Source organism: Onychomys torridus, chromosome 9 (genome assembly GCF_903995425.1).
Source record: "Onychomys torridus chromosome 9, mOncTor1.1, whole genome shotgun sequence".
Classification (NCBI taxonomy): Eukaryota; Metazoa; Chordata; class Mammalia; order Rodentia; family Cricetidae; genus Onychomys; species Onychomys torridus.
The window spans coordinates 51,486,627-51,504,237 of record NC_050451.1 but is presented as its reverse complement, the minus strand read 5'-3'; the positions used below and the strand labels follow the sequence as shown (position 1 = coordinate 51,504,237).

The 17,611-nt window shown below is 41.1% G+C and overlaps 1 protein-coding gene across 2 annotated transcripts in view; it reads right to left on the bottom strand.

The window, feature by feature from the left end:
* Wdfy2 (WD repeat and FYVE domain containing 2) overlaps positions 1–17,611 on the bottom strand; it is a 144,699-nt gene that overhangs the window by 32,253 nt on the left and 94,835 nt on the right. For both annotated transcript variants that reach the window (XM_036199019.1, XM_036199020.1), the window contains exons 4-5: positions 12,748–12,802; positions 5,248–5,398 (exon numbers count right to left, since the gene is read on the bottom strand). In XM_036199019.1, the coding sequence (XP_036054912.1) occupies positions 5,248–5,398; positions 12,748–12,802 (206 nt within the window). The remainder of the gene's footprint in view (positions 1–5,247; positions 5,399–12,747; positions 12,803–17,611) is intronic.

The following is a 17,611-nucleotide window of genomic DNA, read 5'->3' as shown; positions in this document are numbered from 1 at the left end:
TTCACAGGTATGCTGCTGTGTAATCATTCTGAAATATGAGAAGACCTTCCACTTGCAGGGAAATTCCTTACAACAGAGATGCTGTAGAGAAGGTGAAACATTCCATCCCTCTGGGATGTTTAAATGTTTTAAGTCTTGGGAAGTGAAGATCCTGGAAGAATCTGGAAGACCAGATTCACTCAGTCCCTCCCTCCCCAAGCATACAGAAGCTGAGAGGACTTCTGAGCGACACTTCCAGACCAGCTGCATGATAACACGATGGACACAACTGTGTCCTAACACACGTCCAGACCATCTGAGCTGCTCAGAAGAAACAGAAACTAGCTAAGCCACCTATAAGAAGCAGTGACCTGTGAACCACCTGGAAGAACGAGGCTCTCGCCCTGAGCTGCCCTGAGACAGTCCCTGGCCTGCTGAGATGCCTGCAGGTTGCGCAGTGTGCTCCAGGTTTCCAACTTTCAGTAGATGTCATCTGGCTGGAACAGATTTTTGGTATGCAGCTGTCTGTGAGCAATTTCTGCTCCTGTAAATAATCCCTGGCCCAATAAAACTCACTGGTTCACCAAGTTGAACTCTGGAGAGATCCTCACTTTGGTCTGTCTTCTGCTCCCTACCCATAACGGAGACAACTGCTCACATTTCCCCAAAAATCATGTCACATAACACATGATTACAGATTTGTTTCCATGGTGCTTTTAAAGTCCACCAAGTTGATACAAGTTGCACATGCCAAATATAGGTTTATTAATTGTAACAAATGGGGAGTACCAGAAATCTTAGTATTATAAAATATCCTAGAAAAATGAAAACTATGAAGTGAGATGGAGAGAGTCAGGAATATAGCTCAGTGGTACCGCTTGTCTATCATTTGTGAAACCCCGAGTTTGGCCATCAGCAATACACACACACACAGACACACAGACACACACACACAATCTAGTATACGACTTTTACTAGCCAAAGATGGGACAGTTTTAATATTTAAAATGACATTTATTAAAATATGTTAAATATATTACTTTAAAAAACCTAAACAACAACAAAAACCCTAAGAATTCCTTACAGTACAAAAAAAAAAAAAAAAAAAAAAGGAAAAATCTGCGCTTCAGGACACAAACTCTCTACCTACATTAGCACTTAAGGAGTTGGTCATGTGTGGTGGTAGCCCCCAAATACTCAGGAGGTTGAGGCAGGAGGGTGGAGATCTGGGCCAGGCTGAACTATACAGTGAGTTCCTGAACAGCCTGGGCTATGTATGAAGACCTGTCTCAAACAAACACCCGAGCACAAAAGGAAAATTAAAATGACAAGGATGGAGATACCTGTCTTCTATAACATGCCATACAAGAGTAGGTAGGTGGCACTGGATGGTAAGGAAGTCTTCCGTTCTCAAATACTTCCAACCAGCACACATGGGAAACCCGAGGGTTAGAAAATGGCCACTCTGCACCTTCATGGAGCAAGTGACTCAGCTAAGGCCTGGCCACGGCGCCACAGAACTGGTAACAGAAATGCTGGCAGGGTAGTGGCTAACTGACCCAAGTCACTGACTGTGCCTGCGACAGAAGAAGCAAGAATCCCATTCACTAAAGTCACTGGACAGTCCCCAGAGACGGAACTGTGCTCAGATTGAATGGAGGAAGACGATCCAGTTCCCCCAGCTCCTGACGGGCGGCAGGGTGAAGGACTCAGAACCCTCTCCATGAGGAAGTACAAATGTGCACACAATCGAGGGAGCAGGGAGATAAACAAAACACGTAATGTCAGTGGAAGGGGGGGGGTCAGTGTCAAAGGAGGACTGTCTAGAACAAATTCAGAAAATTCCAGAGACAGTGGGAACTGCTCTACATAGGGGGAACTGGAACACATGACAATGTCTGGACAAGGTGCAGTGTGTCCACATCCAATTTCACATAATTCTATTACAAAAAGTGACTTGCAAAACAAGCATTATAAGCTGAGAAGAGAGGATTTAGAAATATGAAGCAGTTTTAATTTCCAGAGGTAACTATATCTTCATGATTATGAACAGTTATTTAGTTTTAGAAGTTCATAATGAAATATGTTGACATAAAATGACATTAAGGTCTAGAATTTGCTTCAGAATACTGTGGCAAAAAGGGACAGAAGTATCCACAGTGGATGTGAGTTATGGATAAGTGTCATTAAAATATTTCTTTTCTAGAGGTGGTGGTGGCACACGCCTTTAATCTCAGCACTCGGGAGGCAGAGGCAGGTGGATCTCTGAGTTGGAGGTCAGCCAGAGAGCAAGGTCCAGGCCAGCCAGGGCTACAGAGAGATCCTGTCTCAAAAAGTAAAAAACAAACAACAATATCAAAAACAAAAACCCAAACCAAACTATGGTCCCAACAGGGACTTAGAAAGGAGTTGAAATAAAATGGTAGTACAACCGATGCTGGAGGCTCAATATTGACACTAAGTGTTCCATGAAGAGACTAAGATAATCTTATCAGCTTTTCAGAACTCTTGACCTGACTGGGAATACACCTAAGCGATGACACTCATAGAGCGACATCTCACTACACAGGGCAACATTTTAGAAATACCTCCAATGCTCTTGAAGAAAAAACTAAAACATGAAGAGTCTTGAATTATTTTTGGAAGCATAAAAAAATGGTCAAAATATGTCAAATGGTAAGATTCTGAGAGGGGAAGGTGGGTAAGATCTCTCCTGAAATAAAGACTAGCAAGTACAGCCTAAGGAAAATACTCCCACTTCCTCTGCCCAGCCTTGGGACCTTTGGGAAAGAGCTCATGCTGGCAGATGTGCAGAGGACAGCTGAGAAATCTTAGTCTCCAAATTCTAGCATCCTGCTGTGCCAGGACCCTGAACAAATAAATCAATCCCTTGGCCTTTCTGGGCCTCTAAGCCTTTGCTGCTTCATAGGAACTGAGCATATAGTTTTCTGGGTGCATAGCACAGTGATTGCAGGAGCACTCTGAGTTCTGAGGGAAAGCTGAGCTCACACCTCCTTCCTTTTCCTCTCCTTCCGCATACCACTGTTACTATGATCGGTCACTTAATATCTGAAGTTTCGTGTATATAGCAAAATAATCGAACACTTTGATATTACTTGGGAACTGATAGCTCAACAAGTAAACTGGTCAGTCTCTTTATCCCATGGGTTTCTTGGCTTAAGTTTCAGTTATTGTCACCACTATTCTCTACTGAGAGGCCTGGAGGAAGAGGACATCTGAATGTGGTATGAGATGTCTGTCACTTGTTAACTTGGATAAATGACAGGTGGGGACAGGACAGTACTGTGTCAGCCATCTGTGGAGGCCTCTCCTATACCAGCAGCTCTCCTCTGCAAAGGCAGAGGGAATGACTTCCCTCTCCGCATTGGTGTTGCAAGGAAACAGGTGCAGGAAGGACCCTAACAGTGCAGTCATTTGCCTAACAATCTGTCTATTCACCAGGCAGTTCCAGGGAGTGGCTGGGGGTGGAGGCTCTGGCTTTAGAAGAACCACACACTTCTTGGCTTAGACCACCTCCCTTGGCAAAGCACAGGACTGTCACGCCATCAGTGTAAAGATACCTAGGTGTAAGGGTTGGTATTGTAGCTTGAAAACAAGAGCTGTTAAGATGAATTTGGTGGGGCATGCATCTTCTGGAAGGGGCTGTCCAAACACAAACACACACACACACACACACACACACACACTCACTCACTCACTCACTCAAATGTATTCTATGCTTGGAAAACAGTCATAAAATGAAGGTGACTTTTGAAACTAGTGGTTATAATCTTAAAGAATGGTTAATATGGTCAAGGCATGTTTAATTGTAATTTTTGTTTTTCATTTTCAGATAGTTGGAAAAGTTATCTTCTTGAGGGCATATGTGTGTCTTTGCTCACACTGCCTGGTTTGGCTAAGCAAGACACAAGACAAATGGAAGATGCACCATTACACTGGCCAGTGATACTGATGCCAGCGCCAGTACAAGTCACAGGATGCCATCAGTTCTGGTACCCAAGAGTAAAGAGAAAAAAGCAGAAGTCTATGGCAGAATACCTCAGGAAGAGCAGTCCCACACTGGCAGTGTGGCACCTTCTAGGCTTCAGCTGGATCATCTGAAGCCTGAGGACGTTTCCTGGACATACACATGGTGCTACCCTGTAAAGAACAAGCTCCCGTTTCTTGTTGACTTTGTCTCTGGTCCTGGTCCCTCTCCACCCTCACTGCGGTCACTTTGACCCCTTCATCTTGCTCTTCTAGTGAGACAGTAACAGCAGCATTAACCTCTGCATACTCATAAACTACCCACTGCCACACAGGTTCAAGGAAGTTGTGGCACACTGTCATATTATTAACAACTGACTGGACACTTTATAAATATAGAGATAAAACTCAAAAACAGGCCCTACTTGTTCCTGCTTCACTTAAGAGAACTTTCCTCCTTGCTGTGGGAGAAACATGTTGCACACCAATTGATGCTAGGCTTGTCAGAACCAGGCAGCAAGAAATGAGGCTTCTCTGGTATTCGTTGGTCTTCACCGCAAGTATATAGGCTGACAACTTGGGAGACAAGAATATCACACTATGGATTCTGAGAAAGTTTCACGCCTGGAACAAAGTTTGCAGGATACCACCTAGAGACAGCTAGCTTACTGGTCCTTGGCATGGCAGCCTGCCAAAAAATATTGAAAATTTAATTCACTGTTACTAGTGTGTAGCACAGTGTGCATGTGGACACGAGAGGACAACTTCCAGCAGCCAGGTGTCTCCTTCCAGCATGAATTCTTGGGACTGAACTCAGGTTCCAAACTGTGCAGCAAACACTTTTACCTGCTAAGCCATCCCACCAGCACCCCCACCAAATCTTTCTATATGAACAGGAAACTCATGGCCCACTCTCTAAGCACCAATGTGGAATTTATAATGTTAGGGGGGATTTCCTGTAAGGGAAATGACTGGTCTATTAAACCAAATGTATTTTGTTGATGACTGTATGTCCATGGACTGCAGTCCTAACAGCTGAGGATCACAGCATGTCCTGTCTCGGTGTCAGAACTATGGCACAGCAGTCAGCATACATGTTGCTTTGATGATGTTGCCTCACTCCGCTCCATTTACACGGGAACCCCCAAAAGCTTATACCTTAAGAAGATCTCTGAGCATCTTTTTCACACAGGAAGAAACATAAATCAAAAATAGAAAACAAAACCTATACACCAAATGTTCATGCATCAAAGAGAAAGGGGTTTGTCCAGCAAAGGATACTGCAGGCCCGAGGCCACAGCACTGGTGCGGTAACATCCCAGGCGCTGCCCACTCTCAGAGCAGTGCCAGGCGAACTGCTTGTCTTGCCCTGTGCTCAGCACCCACTCCAGTTCCAGAACAAACAGGACCATCGTCACTCTGCTCTGATGTGCTGAAAAAAATCAAGAGATGAGAAAATGACCAATAAAGAAAATATCCTGAGGAAAATGGAAAAATGTAGCCCACCATTACATCCTTCTTCCCATCCCAGAAGAGGGTGAAGGACAAAGCCATCAGGGCCGGGACAGAACAACAGTTCTCCTTGACACTCTTTTTTTGTTGTTGTTGGTTTTTTTTGTTTTTGTTTGTTTGTTTGTTTGTTTGTTTAAATGATCTACCTCTTTACACCCTTGCTTGTGTCTATCCAAGAATTACTGCCTCAAAGAGTTCCCTACCCCAAGGCCTGGCCAAGCATACTAGGGCTACTGGATCAGTGTGACCACAAGACACAGTAAGAATGATATTTGCAATATAGTCACTGTGGTCAGTTTATACCCAAAGGAAAGGTATACTGTTCTTTGTTGTTGTTGTTGTTGTTGTTGAAATCTGATTTTTAAACTCATAACAAAATTTCTGACAGTTTCCTGTCAGAACCCCAAAGCTTGCAGAATAATTACAAAACAGGAATGGTGGCTGTTTGAAGGAGAATCCCCCCACCCCACCCCCAATAGTCTCATATATTTGAATGCTTGGTCTTTAGTTGGTGGCACTGTTTGGGGAGGATTCAGAAGTGTGGCCTTGTTGGAGGAGCTGTGTCACTGGGAATGGGCTTTGAGGTTCCCAAAGACTCATGCCATTCCCAGTGTGGAATCTCTCTGCTTCCTGTCTGTGGATCAAGACATGATCTCTCAAGCTGTTCCTGCCTCCATGTCTCTACTTTGCCATTATGGACTTTCCCTCTGGAGCTACAAGTCCAAATAAATGCTTTCTTATAAAAGTTGACTCGGTCATAGTGTTTTACCACTGCAATAGAAAAAAGTAACTACAATAAGAATGAGACACCTGCTATGCAGAAGCAAGTACATACAAAAGAAACAGGGAGAGTTCCTATGGTTACTCACACACAAGGGCAACCCTACTAGAAGAATTTTTGCATCACACAACTTCAGAGTAAGGAGAGACTGCTCATACCTTCTAGCTATCTCTCTGTCGTTCACCTGGGCAAACTGAGGTACAGTGAAGCTGAGTGGTTTGGCTAAGGGCCCATGGTTTCTCAGTTACTTAATAAACTCAGGCAGGAAGAGTTTTGCTTTCTTACTATGTAATGCCATGCAATGAACACAGGGTAATAGGATGAACAAAGACACATTCTGCTCCTGGCAGTGGTCTGGTGGGCCAGGAGTATATTCTTGAGTATGGTGAGGTGGAGATTTTCCACCTTGATTACTGAGCAGCGTTAGACAGTGTGGGTGGCTGTCTGCAGCCTCACTGCAGAAAACCATCTGCCAATTTCAGGGTGTTTAACACATTCAACACATTCTCTTAGTCACTGTGGAGACTGAGAGTGGGATCTCGATCTCTCTCTCTCTCTCTCTCTCTCTCTCTCTCTCTCTCTCTCACACACACACACACACACACACACACACACACACACACACACACACACACACCAGCAAAGCAAACCTTGGTTTCTATGTCAGTCACTTCTCTTAGTGTCTGGCTGTCAAATGGGAAAACAAAACAAAACAAAATCTCAAAACTCAAAACACACAGTCCAAGGAGAAGAAACTCTTACTCAGAAGAAAATTCTTTGAAGGCGGACACTTATCATTACACTTTAGAAACTCACAGGAAAGCCTGGGCTTGATGTCTGACTTTGTGACTAGGAACCTGGGGGAGAGCGACACTCTTCTCATCAGAGGAATGTGCTTTCTCACCATGACGCCATCAGCCACAGGGGCTGCAGGCATTCCTCGCCCTGAAGTGCTTTTCTCTGGTTTCTGAGTTGTGATCATGAGTTCACCAAATGCTTTACCTGTGGTGCCTTTCCCCCGCTGGTGGTGGTGCTGGGGTGGAGAAGAGCCCTGTGCATGCCAGGAAAGCTACTCCTGAGCTACATCCCTACCCCTTTTCTGCACTGACATGTATGAGAGGGTCTTTCTTCTTTGGCTTGTTGATGTGACGGCTGTGTTGATTTTTGGTTGAAGAGCTCCGCAGAGCTGTAATAACTCGCTTGGTCATGGTGTGTAACTCATTTATGGATCGGTGCATCTGGACTACTAAGTTTTAGGGAAGATTACATATTCTCTCAACTTGTCCTTTTTTGTAATGTCCAAAGAAATTAATATCTTTGGTATTGATATCAGGTATCATTGGTTGATTTTTAAAAATGAATTTATTGAGGTAAATCTCACTACACTTCTGACCTTTTTAGAGATCAAGAATTCATTGGCTGATAACATATTCATGTTACATGATCATTGCTACCATCTACTTCCAGAGTATTTCCTTCACCCCAAAACAATTCAATTCTCCCTTCCCCTAACTTTGGTCAATATACTTTCTGTCTCTATTGAATCTCCTATTCCTGACATTTCACATAAATGTTATTCAGATGATGTGGCCTTCTGTGTCTGGCTTCTTCCACTTAGCATGTTTTTAAGTTCATATGTTACAGTATGTATTATCACCACTCCATTCTCTTATACAAACACACACACACACACACACACACACACACACACACACACACTCATCCACTAATAAGAGATCAGGATTATTTTCCTTTCTTGGCTATTATAAATAATGTTTCTAAGCATATTTGTTTATACATTCTGTGTGATTATATTTTTTCAATTCTAGCTATACAGGGATGAGTAAAAATGCTGTGTCACAAGATAACTATTTTAACTCTGAAAAATTGATGGAATATTTTTCAAAGAGGCTATGTCATGTCATATTCCCATAAGCAACTCTAGTTTATCCATATTGCTTTCAAAACTAGTTTATTTGATTTTTGTTTTATTTTTTTAGATAGGTTTTCGTTATATAGCCCCGATGGGCCTTGAACTCACAGTTCTCCTGCCTTAGGTATGTGTCATCAAGAATGGAGTAATTTTTCCAAAGGAATTAATAATTATTGACATACTGAATTATGCTTCAGGCATTTCAACAAGCAATTTATACATAGAATCTCTCTAAGGTTTTTTTTTTTTTTTATAGAAAATGTGATATATAATTTACCATTTTAACTACTTTCAAATATACATTCTGTAGAATTAAGAACATTCAAATTAATATATGATAGTCATCACCTCTCTAGAACTTGTACATCTTTTCACATAAGTCCCTTCCTCCCCAGCTCAGGGTAACTACCATTCCATTTTCTGTCTCTACAGATTTGATTGTAGTGAATACCACATGTATGTGGACTCCTTCAAAACATGTTCTTTTGTGATGGGCATTCACTATCCTGGAGTGTGCTGAAGTCTCTCTATCTAGCTGTGACTGTCCTGGATCTTTCTATATAGGTCAGGCTGGCCTCAAACTCAAGAGGTCCTACTGCTTCTGCCTCCCACGTGCTGGGATTAAAGGCGTGCGCCAACACCGACTGGCCGCCATTTAGTTTTTAATGTGAATCCAACACTACATTCCTGAGATAAATCTCACCTGACCATAGTGTATTCTTTTGTTCATATTGCTGAATTTGGTGAAATTTAGGTTTGTAGCATGTCTGTATGGAGAATGGCATCCTAGTTTTCTCATATTGATCTGTAGAGCATTAGTATCAGGAAATACTGATTTCCTACAATGGGTTGGGAAGTCTTTCATTCCTCAATTTCCAAGAGTTCCTGTAGTTTCACATATTTTCTTCCTTAATGTTTCATAAAATAGAACCAGCAAAACCATCTGGTCTAGGAGTATAAAGGGAATGGAAGAAGGAAGCTGTTGCTCTTGGCCTGCTTGCTTCCAGCCACTACAGCCTGAAGACCAGTGAGACATCAAACATCATGGACTGAACAACTACTGGATTCTTGGACCTTCCATTGGTACAGCCATTGTTGGACAAGCTGGACCATAGCCTGTAAGTCATTCTAATAAATCCCCTTCTCTCTGTCTCTGTCTCTGTCTGTCTCTGTCTCTCTCTCTCTACACACACACACACACACACACACACACACACACACACACACACTCCCTTTTGTTTCCAATGGCATAAACCAAAGTCACTGATTTGAGATCCTGATTCTTTTATGATGCCAATGTTTGAGCTGTCTATATTAGAGAGAGACTCATTCTCTCAGTGCTGGTCTTCTAGAGCAGCTGTTCTCAACCTGTGGGTCATGACCTCTTTGGAGGGCAAATGACCCTTCCACACGGGTCATCTAAGACCACCAGAAGACACAGATATTTATATTACAACTCATAACAGTTAATAAAATTACAGTCATGAAGTGCCAACGAAAATAATTTTATGTTTAGGGGTTACCACATGAGGTATTAAAGGGGTCTCAGCTTTAAAAAGGTTGACAACCACTACTGTAGAGAACCCTGACTAACACAAGCTTTCTTTAAGGGAAGGTTTTAAACTAAAAAGTTGGCCTCTTTGGACACATATAGAGCTATTAGGACCATCTATTTCTCTTGAGTGACCTGCAGCTTGTGCCTTTCAAAGATTTGTTGACTTTATTTGTTCTATATACCAACACATAACAATACAGCATTCACACATGGAGCTTCTGGAGGAGCGTCAGGTCACTCTTTCCCGATACTGATAATTTCCCATGTTTTCCCCCTTGCTAGTCTAGCTGGAAGTTTCTCACTCAGAAAACAGCCTTTGATGGCACTGACTTCTCTGCACTATCCGTTTTATACTTCATGAACTGCTGTAATTAACTGTCTTCCCTTCCCTCTGGGTAGCTGAGGTTTCTTTATTCCTCTCCTTTTTTATGTTCCCTCCAATGGCATAAACCAAGGTCACTGATTGGAGACCTTGCTTCTTTCATGACATCAATGTTGAGCTGTCAATCTCCCCTTAGATGCTGCTGCAGATGTATCCTATAAATATTGGTGTCCTTGTTTTCACTTTTATTCTGTTCAGAATGCTTTATGATTCCTTCTTTAACCCATGGATTATTCAGAAGTGTATTACTTACCTTCCAAATATTTTAAGATTTCCCAAGGGTCTATTCATCACCAAATTTTACTTTAATTCCATTCTTATAACATATTTCTAAATCCTTCAAAACTTATTGAGACTTGCTTTATGGTTTTAATCATAGCAGAATCATTTCAGTTCTGCATGCACTTGAAAATTGGGCATAATTCTGCATTCCTGTTCTATCAGCTATCAGGAAGAGAATGTTAATTTCTGACTACATCTATGTATGTGCCATTTGTTCCTAACATTTCATTGTTAACCTTATTTCAAAGCTATGCCAGTAGCTTATAAAAAGGCTCATTATGGCCTTCTGCTGGACTGGCCCTTATTTTTGCTCTGAAATCTGCTTTCATATTAATAGTTACCTGAGCTTCATTTGGTCGGTGTTCTCATGGTGTGACTCTACCCTTCTGACATCAACTTGCTTCTCAAATGAATACAGGTTATATTTGAGTCTCAAATCCTCACTCAACAGACTTAATTAAAAAAGTTGCCGGCTTTTAACTATTAGTTTTACTTGCTTTGGCCTTCATTTTTACTCCTGAAAATCATTTCCGGTTTCTATCTCATTTCATTGGTTAGTAGCTGTGTTTGTCACAGTACAGTTGCTCATGGTGAAAAGTATGTACCTCTAATTTACCAGTTTTCATGTTTTACATAACAACTTCACAACAGCATATTCCCATTTTTCCCTACCTCCTACTTTTATAAATATCATTACACATTTTAATTCGATATCTGATACCACTTCTATGTTGTTATTTTGGGTTAAATACCCAAGTATCCTTTAAAGAGACTGTACTGCATTTACTATTTTGTTCTTCTTCCCTCTTTGAGTAGATACACATTTCCCATTGGCCTAACTTTCTTCCTGAAGATTTTCCTTTGATGTTTCCTCTAATGGAGGTCTATAAGAAATGAGTTTTTTTGGTTCTTTATGACTGAAAAGGTTTTATTTTAATTTTAACTTTTGAAAGATATCCTCTCAGAGTATAGAATTCTATGTTTAAACATTCCTTTAGCACTTTAAACATACTGTTCCATTGATATCAAATCTATCACTAGCTTAATAATTTATGGCTTAATCTACTTACCCATTGTGTTTTAGAATTTCAATAATATTTTTCATGTTTTTAAAAATATGATTTTTATTTACAGTACTTTTGTTTTGTTAGCCTTTAGTTTCTATACCTTTTTATTTGTTTGTTTGTTTGAGACAGGGTTTCTCTGTGTAGCTTTGTGCCTTTCCTGGAACTCACTTGGTAGCCCAGGCTGGCCTCGAACTCAGAGAGATCTGCCTGGCTCTGCCTCCCTAGTGCTGGGATTAAAGGCATGTGCCACCACCACCCGGCCCAAGTTTCTATCCCTTTTTAAAAATATTATTTTATTTTATGTGTTTCAGTGTTTTGTCTGCATGTAGGAGCACCATGTGGGTCAAGGCCTATGAAGGCCAGAGAGGGAATTGTATTCCCAGGAACTGTGCATTACCATACAGGTGCTGGGAACCAAACCTGGGTCTTCTCCAAGCACACCAGGTGCTCTTAACCACTTAGCCATTGGCTCCAGCTCCCTCTTTGACTTTTTGTTTGTCTGTTCTGTTTTGGTTTTTAGAAGGGCTTTCCTATGTAGCCTAGGTTGGCTACAACACTTAGCCTTAGTTTTCAGGCAGATGGTGGATCACACTTTTAATTCCAGTACTTGGGAATCACAAGTCTTTAATCCAAACACTTGATAACATAGTGTCTTTGAAGGTCATGGATGGGATGCTGGGTAACCACAAAGAATGAGTGAGATCAAGATATCTGGATAAAATGACATCTGGGTCTTAAAGATCTAATACCTGATTACATGGTACTATTGGTCTGAATACTGGCCCCTTCCAGACACTACTTCTGATTGACAATGAATTTGGCCAATAAACCAGTGTTGAAGATGCAACAGAAATTGACAGCCCCCCAACCATACCACCCCCCCCCCCCCCCCCCCCCCCCCCCCCCCCCCCCCCTACCCCCACCCCCGCGCACGTCAAAGCATTTCTTCTAAACATGGAATGAGGCTCATCTGAAGCAACCTGAGGCTGACTCCACTCTTCCTGAGCCTGTTGTACCATTCCAGGAAGCATGGTGTAGAAAGACAAAGCTGTGGGCTTGGCAGTCACCCTGACTTAGTCTGGGTTGTACTTGACCTTACAAGTAACCCAGGTTCTTCCAGCCTCGGCAACTTAATTCACAACTGGGATAATACTGATCTCAAAGGGTTTCTCTTTTTGTTCCCCCATGTAATTTAAGTGTTCTTAGTGAGAATGAAAACTACCAAAAAATAGTTTTAGAGGCAGTTAAGAACAGTCCTTTGACTCATACCTTGATAGTTTTTCACGGGTGTCATCTTGTTATAATCTTCAGACAAAATAAATTCCTACAAGACAAAAGAAAAACATTAAGCAAAAGGATTTTTCTTGAGATTTATTTATTTTTATTTTATGTGTTTGGGTGTTTAGCTTGCATGCATGTCTGTGTACCATGTGCATGCAGTGCCCACAGAGGCCCGAAGGGGATGTCAGGTCCTCTGGAACTAGTTACAGATGGTTGTTTGCTGTCAGGTGGGTGCTAGAAATTGAACCCGGTCCTCTGGAAGGGCAGCCAGTGCTCCTAACAGTGGAGTCATCTTGCAGTCCTCAAGCAAAAGTAAAGTTTTTAATGAACAATTATGCTTTGGTAAACAGGCTGCATAACAGAATTACAAGGAACATTAGCGGCTTGTCAATCAACTTTGCATGTGTGATCATCTCCAACAGTAATCCAAACTCTGATCCATCACAAGAGCAGAAATTTTACCTCACAGCTCTCAAACTGGCTTTTCTCATATGAGGAGAATCATGTGAGCTCATTTTCTGAGTCAGGGTTCTGGTCAATGCCAATTCTAACTGGATTCAAAATCTCAGGTGCCACAGGAAACACCGAAAGACTTCAGCAGTGAGCAAATACTGCTAGGTATTTGGAGTCTGCAGTTAACATTACAATTCATTTTCCTTACACCAAGCTCCCTGCCACTGCTCATGCTCTGTTCCTGTATTTCTAGAACCATGGCACAGTTCCCTGGCAGAGTGAATTGTCAACATGTCTGTTAGTTGTGTTTACAAATCTAGACAACAAGGGCACACCCTGTGGGGGCACACAAAAGGGTCTCCCCTAAGCACCCATGCAGTTGGTGATGCCCATGCAGACACCAACCAGGTTATTTACAATGCCTGGCCAAGGGTTGACTGAGCTCTTCCACTTCCTCAAATGCAAATACCCACATATCTTTAAAGGTGAATTGTGGAGCAGGGATGAAGGAGCAACATGGGATAAAGCAATGCTTTCATCTGGGCTTACAACAGAACAATAAGGCTTTTCACAACAGTTGGAAGCATCCCCAATTTTTCTCTGGTGACTTACAAAGTGGGAGGGAGGACAGACATGGACATTCCTTTGTTGCTAGTAGGTGCTTACTGAGTTCACATAGATTATGTCACTTTTTAGGTGAAAATAGCGTGTTATTTTTGTGACAGATGTCACAAAGGTAAAATAGGGTAGCATGATAGAATACACTCATTTCTTTGGTTCTGTGTTTCTGTCACAGGCCCCATAAGAAGCTTACCTACCAAGGGATTTTCTTTCGAATGTTTTTCTTGGGAAAAACATTACTCAGCTTGCCAGTTTAAACTCGTATCGTGAGTCCTTCAAGGAGTGGCACCATGTTTACTCATTTCTGAAGAGTTCACTCAAACCGTGACAGATACAGTTGAAACGAAGCATAGAGCTCCCCCTCTGAGGAGCTGACAGACATGTCTGGCTGACTAATTGTGGGAGCCTCACACAAGACTATCTCTCTCCAGAGCCTCCACCACAGACAGAGAAAACATGTCTGCTGTAAACACAACTGATAACAGGGCAAATTTGTTTAGTTCATGTTAAATATACTGAAATGGTTCACTGGCCTACGTAAAAAGACTTGAATTCCTCTTGGAAAAAGGCAAGGCATACAATAAGATAACATGATGCAGGTTTTCACTTAGGATTTAAGACATACATACAAAATAGAAAACTACCAGCTCATTTTGTACTAGTAAACTAATTTAAAAAAAATATTTTCTTCCCATTGATAATAAAAACACAGACAAGGAAAATTCTGGGGAGATCTTGTCACTTTTTATTGATGTATGTATATGTGTATATGTAACAATGGAAATCACATGCTAGTGTTTAAGTATACCAAAGATAAATATTTAAAGGTCCTTTGGTGAAATCTATCATACTTTTATTATACAGTGTAATAATATGATTGTGATAAAAATGGAATGTGAAAACTAATTGGTAATGCTTTTTTAATATCAACAATTCAGGCAGACATCCTTTATTCACCAATTTCATTCTTTTTTTTTACAAATGAATTCACAGGATGCTGTAATGTTCAGAAGGTATGTTACATGACAGTGTATGTCTAATGAAGAAATGATAGACATTGACTGGTCAGAATTTTATATATATCTAATATATTACTACTCACAAATATCTAATATAAAATTCTGGCTAAAGTTTAAATTTATTTCCTTAGAAGTGACCTATTAAAATCAGATTACATATATTTTAAATTATTTTGGAAAAAAAATCCTCTTATTTTTTTCCATCCTACTGTCTACCTATTACCTAATTAATTTTAATGCATATTATAGTACATTAAACATACAAGGGAAACACAGGGGAAAGTTAGTAACTGTCTGCACAGTCAATCTTACATTTTAAGCAGATAGACTATGTAAACAATTTTGTAAACATACACAGAGGGAAATACACATTTAGGGGTTTTGTTTAGTTAGGTTGTATAAAAATCGGATAATGGCTATTTTCCCTTAAAATATATCAGAGCTATTTTTCCAGGATTCACTTAGTTTAGTGAAGTCCTGCCCTTTTTAAATGGTCACTTTGTCTGCTAATTTGCACTTTTATAAAACAGCATGTACACCCACATGGCCGGATGCATAGAAGAGATTGCTGACTCAAAGACTGAATACTGCCATATCCCTCTTCATGAGGCATAAAGGCACACAGTCTCCACCATCACACGACAGTGATTTACTCAATTTCAGCAACAGACTTGTTCATCTTTTCACTTTTGCCAAACTAATGTACAAGAAAATGGCATCTCAATGTAGTTGAATGTGCACTAATGTTTACATATATGGATTCTTTTCTTTTCTTTCTTTTGGCACTTTCATGTTTAGTATAAATTTTTGTTTAGATGTTGCTTTACCACCACCACCCCCAAAAGCCCCCTAAGACAAAAAAAACAAAAACAAAAAAACTGACTCCGAGGTAGTTTTCAGTTGAACACTAGATCTGGGCATGAAATTCCAGCAACATCAGCAAAGGACCAACAGAGAGAAAGAACCAAGAAAGATGCTGGCACATCCCCACCAAGCTGGCCTGAGTCTCAGAGAAGGCCAGTCAGATCTCCAGCACACTGGAGGTTGTTGGCTGGACAGACAGAAGTAAGGACATGGGAGGGAAGGAAGGCGAGGGGATTTCCCTGCAGCTTTCTCTGCCTTCCTTTGGACTGTGATACTAGTTGATAGGCCTTTAGCATCTCCTTCTGGGAAATGGCTTCACCTAGCCCCATCTGCAGCCTGGCAATGTCAGATCTTGGGACTAGCAGAGCAGTGAGTGCTTCTAAAGTGAGAAAGCAGCAGAGGAAGCAGGTATTCTGTCTGGGCTTTGGTTAAGAGTGTAACAGTAAACCCAAGGGATATGGGTAACAGTAACTCCTGAGGCCACGGACACAGTGACTCATGCCACTTTGTATTCTGTAATTTTCTCACTAAAGTATAGAAAGGTTTTGACTACTAGACTTTGTAACCCACTGTCTAATAATTAAAATCTTTCCCTCTCTCAATATCCTGCCTTTGTATTTACTTATCGGATCTTTTGTATTGAAAAATTCACTGATAAACAAATAAGCAATTGTGGCATCCTGAGTTGAAATTGCAGTTTGGGGAAGTTTTTGAGTGTGGTTGCAAGTAGCTCAGGTTGGCCTTGAACTCCCTATGTGATCCAAACCCTTGCCTCCACCTCCAGAGTGCTGGGACTTCAGGCTTGCACCAAAGTGCCATTTATGAAGTGCTGCAGACAGAAGCCAGGCCTGCATGCATACTAGGTGAGAGCACTCTGCCAACTGGGTTACATCCTCATCCTCGGCGCTATAATTTTAAAGTTTTTCTTTATAAAAAAATACTTCAACTGAAATGTCTTCCATGGAGAATACACTCAGATCTTTCTAAACTCTTTAACTGGCTGAACATCTGCAGCCACTGTTTTGCTTTTCTCTGTCTCTCAATTCCTCTGAAAACGAAGCCTAGCAAAATCAGTCAATCAGATGGTAAAATTACTTTAATTGGGCTGTATTAATTTTTTTAAGCTGCTAACATGTCCTGTCATTTTAAAAAATTGTAAAAAGTCCACGCTTGGCTAAACACATGCCAATCACAACACTCTGGAACACTTCACAAGAACTGTTATCACTTTCCATTTGCACTTGACATACATCTGTCAAATAGACACCATGGCTTTTGTTCGGTAATACGAGTTCCCTCAACTAATCCCATTTGTTAATGAGTTCTTGTCAGCCTAAGAAAGGTGCCAGTAGGCAGTATAATGTGTTTTTATCCACTGGAATGAAACATGCCATTTCGTTTTCTGGTCATCCTTAGGACCCTACACATCACAAGTTCTGGTCCTGGAGTCATTCTGTCTCTCTGTTCTGGTTTGATCAATCAGTCAAGGAATACTACACAGTTCTAAGCACGGTCCACCACTTCACCTGCTTGGTAAGGATCAAAAAAACAGATCCATAAGAATCCTGATGATGAAGCCACAGCACCTTACACGTTAAAAAACCTACTGGGTAGCAAGATGGCTCAGCAGCTTAAGCCCCTGTCATGCACGCCTGATGATCTTAGTTCAATCTATAGAATCCATGGTAAATAAAAAGGAGAAAGTCAATTCCACAAAATTATCCTCAGCATGTATGTACCCCTCCCCACAAACAAACATCCGATGCACAATAATAATTTTGTAACCTACACTTTAAGTTTCTTGCTTTATTTGATTTTTTTTTTTTTTTTTTTTTGCCAGAGCTGAGGATCGAATCCAGGGCCTTGTGCTTGCTAGGCAAGCGCTCTACCACTGA